We start from the raw sequence: 18,284 nt of genomic DNA, 5'->3' as shown, positions 1-18,284 counted from the left end.
TGGTCATTCCTTGAGATTTAATGACATCATTGATTTACAGTTAATTGAGGCCTGTTATGGATGATAAAGAAGAAGATTCGTCAAACTTCTATCTTAACATGGATAAGATAAATATACAACCATATTACATCACTTACATAAAGTTAAATTAATAAATATGGGGAAAAAAGTTTATAGATGAAGGTTTATCACTAATACATATAGCAGAACATCATCAAAATGAATTGAAATCTTAATTTTGTCGTTTAAATTAAACTTTACCCTTTGTTAATTCTACTCCATTCACGTGCATCGCACATGACAAAAATCTAGTATTTATAAGATAAATATAACAAAAATAAGTACATTTAAACTACAATAGAAGACATACAAAGGTACGTTTAATGCAAGAATATTGAACAAAAAATTCCACCAAATAGGTTGTCCATATGGAGAGGACAAGGCTCTAGAAATTCACATACGTTAAATATTTGACTCTATCAAAAGACTAAACAAGGAAAAACTATTTATATTAAATTAAACATTAACTTCCAAATAATTAAATAGAATTTCCGAATTAGGAGTAGTGAGGAAACCCTAACTACGATCCGCTCTTGAAGCAACTGTTGAACGAGAAAAAATAGAAGGAGGGCGGTGGAGAAAAGAATTAAGGTAAAAAAAATAAAAAAAAACAGTGAAGAGCAACGGCGGAGATGGGAGGAATGAAATCGCCGACAAAGATCTGCTCGGCGGCTCTACATCCGGTCGTCGGAACCAAATCTCGTCGTTAGAAAATATCGATCGAAAGAGAAGGATAGAAAACTAGTGTGGCTAGAGTTAAAAGGTGTTGGATATGAGTTTGGTGAGGGGTATAATCGTACTATATAATATAAATTCAAATTCAGGATTTATCACAAAAAAAAAAAAAGGGTCTATACTAAATGCAAAAGTCATTTAGAGGAGTTTTCTCAAATAATCCCTTAATAGAATTGTCATTAATTGGATAATGTTTTATATGAAATGGATAATTAGTGAAAACCCCCTAATTCATTTACTTATATCACGATGGATATAACCTCATTTTTATTAGTGAGAACCCCCTTAATTATTTAATTAAATTAATATTAATACAATTATTAAGTGTTATACCTATATTATCCCTAATTACCAAATCTTATATTTACAAACCCAAGCCACATTGTCTGCAACAAACCGCCGTTCTCTAATCCCCATCATGTCTTTTCTTCTTTTCTCGAACTGAAATTCAGTAGTATCGGCTGGGATGGCGGCGGCGGTGAAGGTGACGAAGGCGGCTCTGCATCTCAACAACGACGAGGAAGACCCCCTTCTCTTTTTCCTCAAATTGGGGATCCGACTGGGGGGCGCGAGCAAGGAGAGGATGAAGCCGGCTCCAGATCTCGATAACGACAAGGCGCCGCCGCCAAATCTAGGATGAACAGTGGCCTTTCTGGTCTCCCCCCTTCCTTTCCGAGGGATGAGCAAATCTGCTGGTATTTTTTTTTTTTTTTTGTTCTTTGATATTTGGAAGCATTCCTGCAATCCTCGTCGGAAGACCACCTCCACCACAGTTGTAATGGAATAGATTGACCTCGAGGAGTAGGTATTGTTTGGGAGGCTCGTTTGTTGAAATTGTGTTCGTGTTACTTAAAAAGATATAGTAGTTTTCGTTACGGTTGTAGTTGGTTTCAATAATAGTCGTTTTTGTTGGAATTTTTGTGTGTGTTTTTTCTTTTGTTTTTGTTGATTTCAATAATTTGTAGTTGATTCAATGTAGCTGTTTTCGTATAGCAATATATATATTTTTGTACAACAATATTATTGTTTTCATAACTTTTTAGTTGGCTTGAATAAATAGTTGGTTTAACAAACAGTTGTTTTGGTGATGTTTTGATTAAATAATCAGTTAATCTTACAATGGAAATAATATAATATATAATTAATTAATAAATTGTGAAACTGATGTACCATTGTTTTAATACCAATTTTTTAATTAACAATCGTTTAATAATAGTTGTTTTATTGACATATAGTTGTTTTAACTGAAAAGTAAAAAATATAGAAAAGGAATATTTAGATAAAAATATTAAAAAAATTAAAAAAATATATATATATATATATATTTTAAAATTATTCTTTTTTACAGAAGAAATAAATAAAAAAACGAAAATTAAAATTTAAATATAAAAAATAAAAATAAAATACATCAAAATAGTGGATAATGAATAGTAAATAGTGGGATGGTAAATTTGAGAATAAAAAAAGGATGAGTTTCTCACTAATAAAGAAAAAGGAACTCGACCCATCCTTATTAAAATAATGTTAGAGGGGGTTCTCGCTAATAATAAAATTGGACTTTTGGTGATATGACAAGCTATCCTTTTCCTTTTTGTTTGGTTAATAAGTACAGCTATCCCTTCTTTTAAATATTTTTATATATAATCTATGTAATTCTGTTATTTATCGTACCAAATCATATAATCAGTTCGGTAAGCGATATGAAACGTTGGCGTACCTAAATTTCGGTTCGGTTTTGCCGATTTAACATCCCTAAATTTACCTTTGGAGGAGTATTTTCGTAAGATAATACATAGTTGACGGGGTGGTTGTAATTACCCAAAGATGAGGAGGATTTTCGTAATTTAACCATAACTTAGGAGGTGGGCCGTAATTTGGCACTATTATTATTATTATTATTATTATTATTATTATTATTATTATTATTATTATTATTATTATTATTATTATTATTATTATTATTATTATTATTATTATTATTATTATTATTATTATTATTATTATTATTATTATTAATATTATTATTATTATTATTATTATTATTATTATTATTATTATTATTATTATTATTATTATTATTATTATTATTATTATTATTATTATTATTATTATTATTATTATTATTATTATTATTATTATTATTATTATTATTATTATTATTATTATTATTATTATTATTATTATTATTATTATTATTATTATTATTATTATTATTATTATTATTATTATTATTATTATTATTATTATTATGCGTTTGTGCGTCCACAATAATGTTGTTCTTGCTTTCACATGTTTCGAATGCACGATCTCTTCTGTGTTTCGGTCCAAAACAACAATATCCAGTATTGTTGCCCTTGTGTTTTAGATTGCTCAAGGTACTAGATGCACTTGTGATCCGCTTCTACGAGTTCCCACATCAACTACTTGCATTAGTTCACTTGACGTATCTTTCCATCACGTGTGATAGAGAGCTCCCCAACTCCACATCCACACTTTGTAACCTCGAGGTATTGATTTTCACTCGACATCATAACATCAAATTGTCGAATAATGGTCCAGTGTATCTGCCTATAGATATCTAGAACATGCATAAACTAAGGCAACTTTGTTGCAAGGCTTCGACCTCCCACCTCCTCCGGATGATTCTCATCTTGAGAATCTTATAACAGTTTCAGGTGTGAGTATTCACAGTTGTACCGTAGAAGTGCTTTCAAGAATCCCCAAGCTAACGAGAATAGCCGTTCAAATTGAGTCATTCAAATGCGTTGTTGTAAATCCTAATTTGAGCTCTCAAATTGTTCGTTCGGTTTCGAACTGTCCTAGGAACATTATGAAGATAAGCCTGAGTGGATGTGGATTTCCTTGGGAGAATATGGAAGTGATTGCATCATTACCGGAGCTTAGAGTGCTCAAACTGCGATGGTATGCCTTTTGCGGCCCTCTGTGGAAAACCAGCACAGGACAGTTCCCCAAGTTGGAGTTCTTGCTGCTGGAAGACTTGGATATAGAGAACTTGGAATTTGACAGTCAATACTTTAGGTGGGTGATTGTTAGGCATTGCTATAAATTGAAAAACATCTCGAATCAATTCGACTACACCAATCTACTAGAGGTAGATGATTGCAGCACATCCTTTATGAAGAAAATGCGCGAGTGGGGACCCGTTGTAGGTGCAGAAGTTAAAATACGTTCTTCAGTTACGGATCTATAAAGGTAATTAATGGCCGTCAAATCTATTTGAAATTTTTTAGGGTCGAAGAATCTAATATTTAGATGATCATATCCTAGCTTAGCAATTTTGACTATGTCTTTCTCTTTTTGTCCACACGAAAATACTCTATTATAAAAAAGAGTATTGGCCTTTATACTAATTTTTCTTAGTTTAGAAAACTAGCAAAAACTATTGCATTCTATTTCACTGACCTGCAGTCTCTGTAAAGTGTTTCGAACCATTGAGCCTCTGAAACTCGAAAGAACAAAGATGTATACTCTAAAGAATGATACCAAAAAAATCAGTGGCGTTTTAGTTAATATTGTATTTTTCATCCTATAATCATTTTTCAGTTCATTAACCATTATATATCTACCATATCAATTCTATGTTGATTTTCAACTTAGTTGCACGGTGAATTTTGCCTTTTCGTTAGTGAATTTTTGGTAAGCTTGACCCTTGAAAACGTTGAAGAGAGGTTTTGATTGATTTTCATTTATCTGTGTGTACAGGATTATAATAAATTCCAAATGGCTCATCGTGTGTTGCTTGGCGATTGAAATGCCTCAACTATTCAAATGAAGATGAAGATTCCTATTGGCCAAGTGTGGCAAAATTTCAAAGCTTTTATAAAACTGTTTATGATTTGATATTTTCCTGTTTTTGTAAACCCTTTTTTTTTTCGGTGATCATTGAAACTTATGTTTTTGGATATTTTCGTGATATGTTCGTGAGGTCATTCATGTAACGTAAAAGCTATTTAATTTTTTACTTTTGCAATGGGTGGAAATAAAAAATAAAAAAAAAGTTTGATGGATTCGATTCTATCAAATTGTTGTTGAATGTGAAATGTACCTCCGTGTAAGTTGTGGGAAAATTACTGTTTTTATATCCCTAAATTTTACCACTAAAACGATTTATGTCCTCAAACTTTTTCATCCACGAAATATGTCATCAAACTTGCAACTTTTTAACAATTTACGTTCTGCCGTCAACCTGGACAGAAATATCACGTGTGGCGCACATGATGTTGATTTGGCTGTTAAATGCCGATCTGGCTGACACCACGAGATGATGTGGCTGAAAAGAATGACATGGAATGACATGTTATCTCCCTCTATTTCAATTTTAAAATTCCCAATTTGTCATTAAAATCCCCAATTTCTCATTCTCCTATTTCATTGAACTGAATGCAGAAACCCTAACCCCGAAACTGTACTCATATTCTACACTACAACATACAATTTAATTGAAATCGAAACTACCACCTCCCAAATTCCCAAAACGAAGTTCAAAGAAATCAACTTTGAAGAAACTTACCAAAATCAATAATTGTTGCTCTATTTTGATGTCCCAGCTCCACTAATATTTGAAATTTGCGAAATTATGGTTTGGCAATATTGTTGATGCGGAATTTCACCTCAATCCGATGCTTCGTACGAAGGATTTAGGAGGTAGAGTTTATGCGCATTCGATTCAATGAAATAGGGGGAATGAAAAATTGAGAATTTTAAAATTGAAATAGAGGGAAAGAACCACATGTCACTCGATGGCATTTTTTTGCTAGATCATCTCAGTGTATAAGCCATGTCGGCATTTAACGGCCAGATCGACATAACGTGCGCCACACACGATATTTCCGTCCAAATTAACTGGCGGAGTTGACGGCAGAACATAAATTGTTCAAAAGTGGCAAGTTTGAGGACATATTGCGTGGATGAAAAAGTTTGAGGACATAAATAATTTTAATGGTAAAGTATATGGACATAAACTGTAATTTTCCCGTAAGTTGTTAGTGAATACGGTTAAGGTATGAAAGCTCATTTCAAGCTCAAGTTCAACTCGTAACTCGACTAGAACAAAAATTCTAAAATATGTATAAAAGGAAACAGGTTATTCGAGCTTGATTCCTTCGCCAAGGCCTTGATAATCAGACCAAGATATATGCGTGTATATATATGTATTTCCAGAAAGCTTAACAAAATTCGGTTATGCCCCTTCTAGTTTTAAAGATTCTATCTAGAGAATCTTGAATGTGCTATGGATTCGTGCGCTCGATTGACTAGGTAAAGGAAGCAGAGTATAATATCGTTTTGTCAACAAGACCGGGTAGTTTTGTTTGGATATATTTGAAATCAACGACCCTATATTTTATTTTACAAATACTAGTTTCAAAATGCTTAAGGTTTTAATATGACTCGATTGATCGCATCCGATTGAGCTAACATTTATTCTGAGAGTCTTTCAGGGAATAGTGAATCATCGAAGAGAGGTTTTTAATAGATTTTATTCATCTGTGTACACGAAGTGAAGAGAATAAAAATAAATTCCATGATTTGTTCGTGAGGCCATTCTTGTAATGAATGTAGAGCTTATTGCATTTACTACCCCTGTAAAATTTGTAATTGCGCGAATTCCCCATGTCATAAAAAAATTAGCAAACAACTCCTATCCTTATTTTTAAGATGTATACTCGACTCATTTAACTTTTGGCCGTTGACCAGCTGTGAAAAAGACAAAAATACCCGAGTAGGTTAAGCCACGGATTTTTGCTAAAAATAAAAGTAATTTACGATTATTTTTTATTCACTACCACGTGCCACACCCATCAATCACGAAAACAATAAAATTCTTTATAAAATATTTTAATTTCAAAATGCAAAAAATAGATATTAAATATAAATAAATCAAAAAAAAAGGCAAATGGAAAAATAGTTGAATTTTAGCAAACAATATGCAAATATATGTTAAATATAAAAAAGAAAAAGAAAATGGCATATCACCATCATCACCTCTGCTCCGCCGCGGCCGCACCACCACCACCATCATAGGCGTAGAACCAAATCCCCCACGCCGCCTCTGCTCCAACCCTATTCCGAACAACCCATCTCCGTCATCCAAATTGATTCGATTGATAATTTAATCGAAGATGAATGTTGGCGGCGGGACAGGGTAGAGTGAGAATTTTAATTAAGTTCTGTCAAATTGTAATTTAATCCCTCAAACTTCTTCAATGTTTTCACAAATTCAATTTAGTCCTATAACTTTAAAAAATTTCAATTTAAGGACTGGGCTTTTCTTATATCAACAAAGATGAATGTGGGGTTGGGAAGGGAGATTGCTGTTGGCGGCGGGACAATACAGCCCCTCTCAAAGGCACTATATTTTAGTTACTTAATGTTGCCTCAATATCTAAAGGCAAGCTTATTCTATATAGGTGTGTTCCCAAAACATTATGGTATTTCTCGATCCAAGCTCATCAAATTATGGCTTTCTGAGGACTTAGTCATTCATGGTTATGACAAAGAAAAAACTGACGGAGATGACTTGGATCTACTTATTCGCCATACTGTTGTTTTGGGAGAAAGCAAACATCTGTGGATTCTTGGTCAACTAAGAGTTGCAGATTGCATTTCACTTTTCGGAGTCTATGTGTTAATGAAGCTAAGAGTGAAAAGTTTTTCCATATCCTGAAAAAGTACACCGATTGTGAGCCAGAGAATATCCACAGCCAGCAGCGTTTGTCCGTGCACAATAATGTTTCTTGCTTTCACACAAGTTCATGAATGGATGGAATCAATTCCGAATGCACGATCACTTCTTTGTTACGGTCCAAAACAACAATATCCAGTCTTGTTGCCCTTATGTTTAAGATTGCTCAAGATACTAGATGCACTTGCGATCCGCTTCTACGAGTTCCCACATCAAGTTCTTGCATTAATTCACTTAAGGTATTTTGCCATCACGTGTGACAGAGACCTCCCAGCTCTATATCAAGACTTTGGAACCTCGAAATCTTGATTTTGGGTCAACATCATAACATAAAATTGTGGAATAATGGTCCAGTTTATTTGTCGAGACTCATTCGGTGGTGTCCAAAAAAGGATCAAGGATCTTAAGGAGGGAATCGTGAAGTTGAAAAAATAGGTTCTTACGGCTGATGTGAGTTCTAAAATCAGTATTATGTCTAGTGAACTGGAGGAATTACTAGACAAAGAGGAGATGATGTGGAGACAACGCGCTAAACTCCATTGGATGAGAGAAGGCGATAAAAATACAAAAATAATACATGCTAAAGCCTCTTCCAGACGAAAAAAGAACACCATTGTGGGTATGTACGATGCTAATGGAACATGGTGTGAGGAAAAAACAGACCTTGAAAACATTGTTTCCGAGCATATGAAGTGGTTCATTATATGAAGAGGAGTAAAGCTGAACACATGGCCGTTAAATTGGATATGAGTAAAGCTTATGATAGAATCGAGTGGAATTTCTTTCGTCGAGTAATGCTCAGGCTTGGGTTCAAAAGTGAGTTTGTTGAGTTGGTTATGCTATATGTGTCTCCACGGTCACTTATTCTTTTGTACTAAATGGAGTGTCTTTTGGCTTTCTTAAACCAGAGAGGGGATTACGTCAGGGTGACCCAATTTCACCCTATCTCTTTCTATTTTGTACGGAGGCATTAAGTTCTTTGATTAAAAGAGAAGAACATCGTGAAAATATTGCGGGTTTGTCGGTTTGTGCTTGAGCTCCCCGGGTATCTCACTTACTTTTTGCCGATGACACTATGATTTTTTGTAATGCTAATGTTACTTCGGCTGAATGTATTAAAAAGATTTTGCAAATATACGAAGAGGCCTCTGGCTAGAAGGTGGTTGATTCGCTTTTAGCAAGACGACTAGTACAAATAATATTTCTTTGATTCGCTCGATAATTCCCATGGAGGTGGTTGATAAACACGATAAATATTTAGGCCTCCCTTCCGCTTTAGGAAAATCAAAACGGGAAGCTTTCACCTATCTTTGTGATCGAGTGTGTCAACGGCTTCAAGGATGGAAAGAAAAGTGGTTTTCTAGGGGGGGGGGGGGGGGGGGTGAAGAAACTTATAAAGTCGGTGATTCAAGCTATTCCATTCTATGCAATGAGTTGTTTTCGTCTCCCAAGGTAAGAAACTTATAAAGTCGGTGATTCAAGCTATTCCATTCTATGCAATGAGTTGTTTTCGTCTCCCAAGGTACTTTACGGAAGAAATTGAGAAGCTTATGAGTAAGTTTTGGTGGGAAAATAATAATGGAAAGGGAATTGGGGGAAAATAATAATGTAACAGCAAGGAGTTTGGGGGCCTTGGTTTTCGGTATTTACATGCTTTCAATACGGCCCTCCTTGCGAAACAGGTATGGCGCTTATTGGACTCCCCACACAGCTTATTGGCAACAATTTTCAAGGCTAGATATTATCCTCACTCGAGTATTCTGGACTCATCTCTGGGGTCGAATCCATCTTACACTTGGCGAAGTATTTGGGGAGCGATTAATCCGGTAGAGAAAGGTGCTCGGTGGAGGATCAGATCGAATGGGGCAAGTGTGAACATATGGGGGAGTAAATGGCTCCCTAAGGAACGAACGTTCAAAATTTTCTCCCCACGAGGTCATTGGCAGTTACAAATGAAGGTACAAAATCTTATCGATGGTGATACTGGTCAATGGAATTTATATATGATTAATTCCATTTTCAATGTCGATGATCAAAAGTGCATATTGTCCATACCACTGGGAATGTCGACAAATGAAGACCGCCTTATTTGGCATATAACAAGAACGGTTTATTTTCCGTCCGTAGTGCCTACCACTTTGCTGTTAAAGTTGAGAAAGAAAAGGTTGGTCTTACTTCAGCAAATTGCTCCTCCTTGGCTCCTTTGATTTCATGGAAATGGTTATGGAACTTGAATCTGCCAAATAAAGTTAAGATCTTCTTTTGGCGATGTTGCAAGAACCTTCTACCCACTCGACAAAATCTTGTAAATAGACAAGTCTTTGATGATACCCTATGCGAAATATGTGGTGTAGGTGAAGAAGATGTCATTAACAACCTATCTTTATCTACTTTTTTTGGTTTGACGATCGTGGATTAATGAGTATAGTATAGTGTAATATATATGTTTTATCGTCTCATATTTTCTCAAGGCTTTCACACATATATAAAAGAGCAGTACGTGGGACGAGTTTTGGTGTGCCTTTTAACGAGAGAAATTTTTCAAATAATATATTTCTGCTATCGTTTATATTTTGTTCCAGACATGAAGTTTATCCCGTAAGATTAAAGAGCTTAAAAGATCTCGGGAGGAGGTCGACCTGCCAACTGAAAGAATTCAACGTTGAAGGGAGCTTAACCATACGGAGTGGTGGATATACTGCAAGTTGAAGATCACAATTTCGAGTATCATAGAAGAACGTTGTCAACAAAGAAGGGATCTTTACTTTTGAATAAGTCCAATTATTGTGCTCGTAAAACTAAAATCAGTAAATTCTTATTTGCAGGCCCCCCCTTGGATTATGATACATTTGTATCTGAATCACGTAAGATATTGTATCTCATTTTCAGTCTACTTTACAAACTGTTACATGACTTAGAGTAATAGTATCGAAAAACTGAATCATACACAAATAATAAGAGTTAATTGCACATAACCCCATGTGTAATCTCTAATTGCTGAAAACCCCCTTGTGTTCAAAAAATAGCAAGAACCCCATATGTTATATTTTACAAAGCACACTGCCTCTTTTTTCCTTTTTACCCACTTAGATGAAATGACAAAATTACCCTGCATTTTTCAAAATACAACAAAATAAAAATATTCAATCAAAAAAATAAAATATTGAATCCCTTAAAAAAACAAAAATAAATTTGAAAACAAAATCCCAAAAGAAAAAAAAAAAAAAAAAGTGAGAATACAGTTGCTTCATCTTCCCAGTCAAACCAACACACCACCCACTCTCTTCTGTCACCCCTACCCCCACTCCCAAACCCGAACCCAAACAACTTTCTATCAAATTCCTCTAATGGTGCATCAATCACCGCACACATCGGAGAGCTACTGTCTACCAGCAATTTAAAAGATCCGCGGCGGCACGGTGGTGGATATGGACGTTGTGAGGGAGGTGGTTATGGGTACGATGGTAACACGTGGCTCTCTTCCAATGACGTTTTCCGATGAGGAAGACACCGGAGATGGTGTGAAGATGGTTTTTGGCGGGAGTGACGTTTGTGGTTTGATTTGGGAAGATGGCCTTTTTTGAAATGGGAAGGATTGAATTGCAAATTTTGAAAACTTCATTTTGGGGCATATAGAATTTCTGGTGACTTTGTAATTTTGAAATTTATAATTTAAAAGCTAGTTTTGTCTTTTTTGATCAAAAATACACTCTCAGTCGCACAATCCGCACGTGTAGCACACAATAAGCTCTTAGAGACCTTATTGTCTTTGATTAATGGGATAATTAGTGAAAACCCCCCAATTCATTTACTTATATTAAGGTGGATATAACCTCCTTTTCATTATTAGTGAAAACCCCCCACCTTATATTAAATAATTGTTTTTTAATTAATATTGTTTTTGACATTACTAATATACCTAATTTGCCCTATTATATCTAAAATAACCAAACCTATTTCACGTTATCTCTATTTTCTTATTCTTCTCTCTCTTTTCTCTCTACATATCGGCGCCTCCAACTCTCTTCCATCTGTGTTCTGCCACCGCCTCCAACCCTCTTCCGTCTTTGCGCCGCCATCGTTACTCTCTTCTCCCAACGGCGTTTCTCCCTCCACCAACGCGAAAAGAAGACGATCTTCACCCCTGGGATTCTCTCGTCAAGAACGACGTTAGGGTTTTCGCTAGGGAGAAAGACGAGATTATGCAGCGGCGCTAGGGTTGATATTGCGTCTGAGATTTCAATACAGACCACCGCCACATTGTTTCATTGTTGTTGTTCTTCTTCTTCGTCTCTGATTTTTTGGAACCCAATTCTCGAATCTTAATTTTCTTAATTGGAGTTTTGGTTGAATTCTTATACAGAAGGCTAATTTTGTGTTCAATCAATAGTATAATGGACGTTTGTTTTTGTTGAAATTGTGTGGTGTTATTTACAGATTTATAGATATTTTCGTACATCAATATAGTTGTTTTCGTACAACAATATAGTTGTTTTCGTACAACAATATAGTTGTTTTCGTACAGCAATATAGTTGTTTTCGTCCAGCAATATAGTTGTTTTCGTACAGCAATATAGTTGTTTTCGTGCAGCAATATAGTTGTTTTTATTACTTTTTAGTTGAATGTAATAGTTGATTTAACAAATAGTTGATTTTGATAAATGAGAGTTGCTGGAGATATATAGTTGTTTTAATCATATTTTTTTAATAACAGTTGTTTTAATAATAGTTGTTTTATTGAAATACAGTTGTTTTAACTGAAGACAAAAAAATATAATAAAAAAATATAATAAAAAAGTTAAAAAAATATTTTTTTTAAATAAGAAATAAATAAAAAAAAACGAAAATTAAAATTAAAATACAAAAAAATAAAAAAATAAAAGTGTATCAAAGTAGTGTATAATAGGTAGTAAATCGAGGAAGGGTAAATTTGAATAAAAAAATGATGGGTCTCTCACTAATAAATGAAAAGGAGCTAGATCTATCCTCATTAAAATAAAGCTAGAGGGGGTTCTCACTAATAGTCCCTTGATTAATTTTGTAGGGAGTTTCTTGCCAATTTTTTTAACACGAGTACTTTTTCAGCAATACAAGAGTATACAGGAGTGGTTTTTGCTAAAAACCCCCAAATAATAATAATTGAACGGAAACAAAACTGACGACACCAATTTGTAAGTGTCAGGCAACAAATGAATATTAAATCGAAAGATTCTTCTTGGTCATCAGCTATTGTCATTACACAGCTGTGATGCTAATTGTTAAATCCCAAAAAAAGTGGTCGTTGTTTTTAAGAAAGACCATTTCAACCCCAAAAATTTAGTAGTATATTTCTTGCAAATGATATCAATATTGAGCCTTAGTACGTTTTGGAGAAAATATATATTTCATATAAATACATTAGAAAATAAAGAGAAATCAACAATTTTTTATATTTGAACAAAAATAATGCAAATATTAGTACAAAATGTCAAAATGTCAAAATATTAGTATATTCCTTTCCTTTTATTTTTCTTTTTCAAGAGAAGAGCCAAAATGTCAAACTCCAAAAGTGATCCCATATGAACTGCAAACCTTAGTACTTCTTTTCTGCAAATCTTAACAAAGTGAAACTTATTAGTACTTTCTCTCTCACACACACACACACTGACACACACAGAGAGGGAGAGAGAAAGAGAGGTGTTAGTACGAAATGGGTTCTTGTGCTGCTTTAATCTCCCTTCATCAGACACTGAATCGCATTTCCGAATCCGATGATTTTCTTTCCCTAACAGACAAGCAGTGTATCCTTGATGAAATGGATTCAGTTCTCGATAAAATGGAGGAGCTTCCCAGCAGCAGGATAGTTGATGCGGCAGCTTATGAAAGACGAGTCGTAGACGCTCTCCTAATATTCCAACGTCTTATCGATTCCCACTTGTCTGATCGAGATCATGATGAGATCCGTTTTGCTTTGTCGCTCTCCCATCAACTGCAAATAGTCAAAGAAGAAATTACTTCGTTTCTCACAGCAACCGACGTAAAAGAAGAAGAAGAAGAAGAAGAACAACAACAACAACAACAACAACTCTGCAGCAGTAGGAGGTATTCTAATTTTGCTTCTTCAGATTATAGTACTTGGAATCAACAACAGAATCTTCTGGTGGGATTGGATGACCAAATTACAGCACTTAAACAATTGATTTTCGATCCCGATTACTATTACTTAGTTATATCAGTTGTGGGCATGACCGGAATCGGTAAGACTAGTCTTGTTAAACAAGTTTACAACGATCCACTTGTTATAAAAGAGTTCGATACTCGTTTATTTCTGCACATCGGCCCAGACTACACTCGATCGGAAGATATTGTGCTGCGTGTTCTCGATGAACTTGGCGTCATCGTCCCTTCTGATAAACTAGACACGGATTGTTTGCAGAAGCAATTGTCGGAGGCTTTATCTACTCAAAAGTATCTAGTTGTCTTAGACGATGTATGGGCTGATCTAATCCTTCCTGATTTTCAAGAAAACAGAAAAAAAAGTTTGATCATCATCATATCTCAGATCCAAAGAACTTATGACTACATTTATACGCAAAAGTTTATTATATTACCATTTCTCAACGACGACGACAGTTGGAAACTACTTCATCAGACGGCATTTAGTAATAGAGAGGAGAAGTGCAGTCGAGAACTTGAGAAAATTGGGAAGAAGATTGCCAAGAACTGTGAAGGACTCCCTGCAGCAATTATACAGGTTGGACAGAATCTACGTGGAAAATCTTTTGAAGAATGGAAGACATTATCAGAAAAAGAAGATCCACTCGTCATCACAAGATATGACAATACGCCACTCTCAAAGGCACTATTTTTTAGTTACATGATGGTGCCTTGGGATCTAAAGCCATTCTTTCTATATATGGGTGTGTTCCCAAAACATTATGGGATTTCTCGATCAAAAATCATCAAATTATGGCTCTCAGAGGGCTTTGTGGGCTTTCTGGAGACAGAACCAGAGATAGAAGAAGTTATGGGATACATCTTGGATCTACTTATTAAGCAAAGTGTTGTTTTGAAAGAAAAACATGCCTCTGTCAATATGTATAGGTGTAAGGACTGTAGGCTGCATTTCACCTTTCGAAGTCTATGTGTTAGTGAAGCTAAAAGTGAAAAGTTTTTCCATATCGTGAAAAAATACACCGATTGTACTCCGGAGAACATTAGAAGACAACAACGTTTGTGCATCCACAATAATGTTGTTCTTGCTTTCACACAAGTTCATGAATGGATGGAATCAGTTCCGAATGCACGATCTCTTCTTTGTTTCGGTCCAAAACAACAATATCCTGTATTGTTGCCCTTTTGTTTTAGATTGCTCAAGGTACTAGATGCACTTGCGATCCGCTTCTACGAGTTCCCACATCAACTACTTGCATTAGTTCACTTGACGTATCTTTCCATCACGTGTGATAGAGAGCTCCCCAACTCCATATCCACACTTTTGAGCCTCGAGGTATTGATTTTCACTCGGCATCATAACATCAAATTGTTGAATAATGGTCCAGTTTATCTGCCTATAGATATTTGGAACATGCATAAACTGAAGCAACTTTATTGCAAGGGCTTCGACCTCCCACCTCCTCCAGATGATTCTCATCTTGAGAATCTTATAACAGTTTCAGGTGTGAGTGTTCACAGTTGTACCGTAGAAGTGCTTTCAAGAATCCCCAATCTAACGAGAATAGCCGTTCAAATTGAGTCAGCACACGACTCAACCGAAACCTTTAGTTTTTTCGGCCATTTAGCCTCTGTCTATGAGCAATTTGAGTCATTCAAATGCGTTGTTGTAAATCCTAATCTGAGCTCTCAAATTGTTCGTTCAGTATCGAACTTTCCTATGAACATTATGAAGATAAGCCTGAGTGGATGTGGATTGCCTTGGGAGAATATGGAAGTGATTGCATCATTACCGGAGCTTAGAGTGCTCAAACTGCGATGGTATGCCTTTTGCGGCCCTCTGTGGAAAACCAGCACAGGACAGTTCCCCAAGTTGGAGTTCTTGCTGCTGGAAGACTTGGATATAGAGAACTTGGAATTTAACCGTCGATATTTAAGGTGGGTGATTGTTAGGCATTGCTATAAATTGGAAAACATCTCGAATCAATTCAAGAACATCGAACTACTAGAGGTAGATGATTGCTGCCCATCCTTTATGAAGAAAATGCGTGAGTGGCGATCCTTATTTGGTGCAGAAGCTAAAATACGTTCTTCAAGTACGGATCTATAAAGGTAATTAATGGTCGTCAAATCTATGTGAATTTTTTTAGGGTCAATTCAATGATACACTTGAAGAATCTAATATTTAGATGATCAATCCTATCAATTTGCCCAACTTTGACTAGGACTATATTTCTCTTTCTTTTTTGGTGAACACCAAAATACTCTATTATAAAAAAGAGCATTGTCCTTTATAATAAATTTTCTTAGTTTAGAAAACTAGTGAAAACTATTGCATTCTATTTCACTGACCTGCAGTCTCCTCAAAGTGTTTTGAACTATTGAGCCCCTGAAACTCGAAAGAACGAAGATGTATACTCTAAAGAGCGATACGAAAAAATCAGTGGCGTTTTATTATTTTTATCTTTACTCGTTACCAAATATAACAACACTTCTTGTTTTTATCTTTACATGAAATAAGAAAAACATTAAACCATATAATATTGTATCTTTCATCCTATAATTATTTTTGCACGGTGAATTTTGCTTTTTGTCTGTGAATTTTGGTAAGCTTGATCCTTGAAAACGTTGAAGAGAGGTTTTGATTGATTTTTTTTTTATCTGTGTGTACAGAATTATAATAAATTCCAAATGACTAATCGTGTGTTGCTCCGCGATTGAAATGCCTCAACTATTCAAATGAAGATGAGGATTCATATTCGGCAAGTGTGGCAAAATTTCAAAGCTTTCATAAAACTATTTATGATTTGATATTTTCCTGTTTTTGTAAACTTTTTTTTTTTTTTTTTGAAACTTATGTTTTGCATATTTTCTTGATTTATTCGTGAGGCCATTCTTGTAATGTAAAAGGTAATTAATTTTACATAATTTTTACTTTTGCAATGGCTGGAAATAAAAAAAAGTTTGATGGATTCGATTCTATCAAATGATTGTTGAATGTGAAATGTACCTCCATGTAAGTTGTTAGTGAATATGGTTAAGGTATATGAAGCTCATTTCAACTCGTGACTCGACTTGAACAAAAATTCTAAAATATGTATAAAAAGAATTAGGTTATTCGAGCTTGATCCCTCATATAATAATCTGATTCATCTATTGACCATGTTCTCCATTTCCTTTCGTTAACTCTTTCGTTTACTGTACGACATCTAACTTCTGTTTGATTCTCCTCTACCATTTTACAAAGCTCCATTTTCCATTCTTGCTAAATTTATATCGCGAGTAGAAGAAAAAAATCCACATAGCTTCAACTATATAATTAACTTGCCACTCATGATTATATTTTGAGTTGGAAAATAAAGAATGAACAGGGAAGTATATATATATCCGGCGCTCATTCTGGCGGTTTTATATTGAGTTCTCCACTTGTTAATTACAATCATTTGTTTTTATTTCATTCATTACTTAATTAATTTGTTGAGCTAAATACCTAACACATAAGTGCACGTATAGCAAATAAGTAGTAAAAGTGGACTTGTGAGAGTCGGATGTCGATCCCACAGGGAATACTTAAATTACCTAATCCTAAGTACCAAATTCTAACAATTATGATTTTTATCCAGCCTACGCAAAGTTGTCAAATTTAATCAACTAAACAATTAAACTAATTAAGAAAATAAATAATCATGAGAAAATATCAATATAAAAACGAATCTAGGATTTTATCTTCCCCCTATGCGATAATTCTTCACCTAGTTAATCCTCTATCATGCAAGTTATAATTCCTAATTATTAACCCGAGACACGAAATTACTCATAACCCGTTGTCGCGTGTATTATGAGTTTATTATCTATTATCGATTCACTATATGTCTATGCAAACCAATTATGAATAAAACATTAACTAACAAGTCTCGTAAACGGCTACCTAAGGTGATATTTGTATGTCTACGACACCACTTGAAATTGACACACTCATCCGATGAAAACTACTCGAATGCTCTCCTATCCTTGTTTTAATTATTAAAACGATCTGTCAATTCAATTCTAACAATAACATATAGCAACATAAATTAGCTAGGTTCATGCGCTAAATAAGATCAAATAGAAGAAATAATCACGGAATTTAAACTTGAATAATATTAGAAAAATAGGTTCGAATCACCACATAGGGTTCCAATAAAATCCTAGATTAAAAACTTAGCTACTCATGTTCTCTACGAAAAGCATAATAAAAATACGAAAAATCATAAAAGTTGAAAATAAAAGTAAAGGGAGAACTATGATGAAGATTCGTCGAGTCTTTGTCTTCGTTGCTCCGTTCTCTTGCTCCTAGATTCCGTGTAAAAGGATAAGACCCAACTTGTGTGCTTCACTTGGCCTTATATAGGGTGTAAAAATACAAGAAAGCAGTTTCCTTGTGTAATTAAACTTCCCTCACTGCGCCTCTTCGTGATCTCGGACGGCCGCACCAGATTTAGTGCTGAAACTCGGACGGCCGTCCGGGCTTCAAATCTTTGATTTTTTTATTTTTTTACTTTTTGCCCATTTTTCTCCGAAATTACAGTTTTTACCCCATAATTTTCGAATTCTTCAATTTGTAGCTAAAATACAAATAATCAACATTTTAAGC

The 18,284-nt window shown here is 34.7% G+C and overlaps 2 protein-coding genes across 2 annotated transcripts in view; both read left to right on the top strand.

Moving 5' to 3' along the window:
• Positions 1 to 4,774, top strand: part of LOC105962293 (putative disease resistance RPP8-like protein 4) — a 77,955-nt gene extending 73,181 nt beyond the window's left edge. The window contains exons 2-3 of the mRNA XM_088819106.1: positions 3,700 to 4,008; positions 4,519 to 4,774. Coding sequence (XP_088675232.1) covers positions 3,700 to 3,819 — 120 coding nt within the window. The 3' untranslated portion in view covers positions 3,820 to 4,008; positions 4,519 to 4,774. The remainder of the gene's footprint in view (positions 1 to 3,699; positions 4,009 to 4,518) is intronic.
• An 8,295-nt stretch (positions 4,775 to 13,069) lies between these two features.
• Positions 13,070 to 16,656, top strand: LOC105963325 (disease resistance protein RPH8A). Its single transcript, XM_088819049.1, has 2 exons — positions 13,070 to 15,763; positions 16,325 to 16,656. Exon 1 carries the CDS (start codon positions 13,188 to 13,190, stop codon positions 15,759 to 15,761), a length of 2,574 nt encoding a protein of 857 aa, XP_088675175.1. The 5' UTR covers positions 13,070 to 13,187; the 3' UTR covers positions 15,762 to 15,763; positions 16,325 to 16,656.
• The last annotated feature ends 1,628 nt before the right edge of the window (positions 16,657 to 18,284 follow it).

This window comes from Erythranthe guttata, chromosome 1 (genome assembly GCF_056151865.1).
Source record: "Erythranthe guttata isolate IM_541 chromosome 1, IM_541, whole genome shotgun sequence".
Taxonomy (NCBI): domain Eukaryota; kingdom Viridiplantae; phylum Streptophyta; class Magnoliopsida; order Lamiales; family Phrymaceae; genus Erythranthe; species Erythranthe guttata.
The sequence above is the reverse complement of the archived record's forward strand: the minus strand, read 5'-3'. Positions and strand labels throughout refer to the sequence as shown.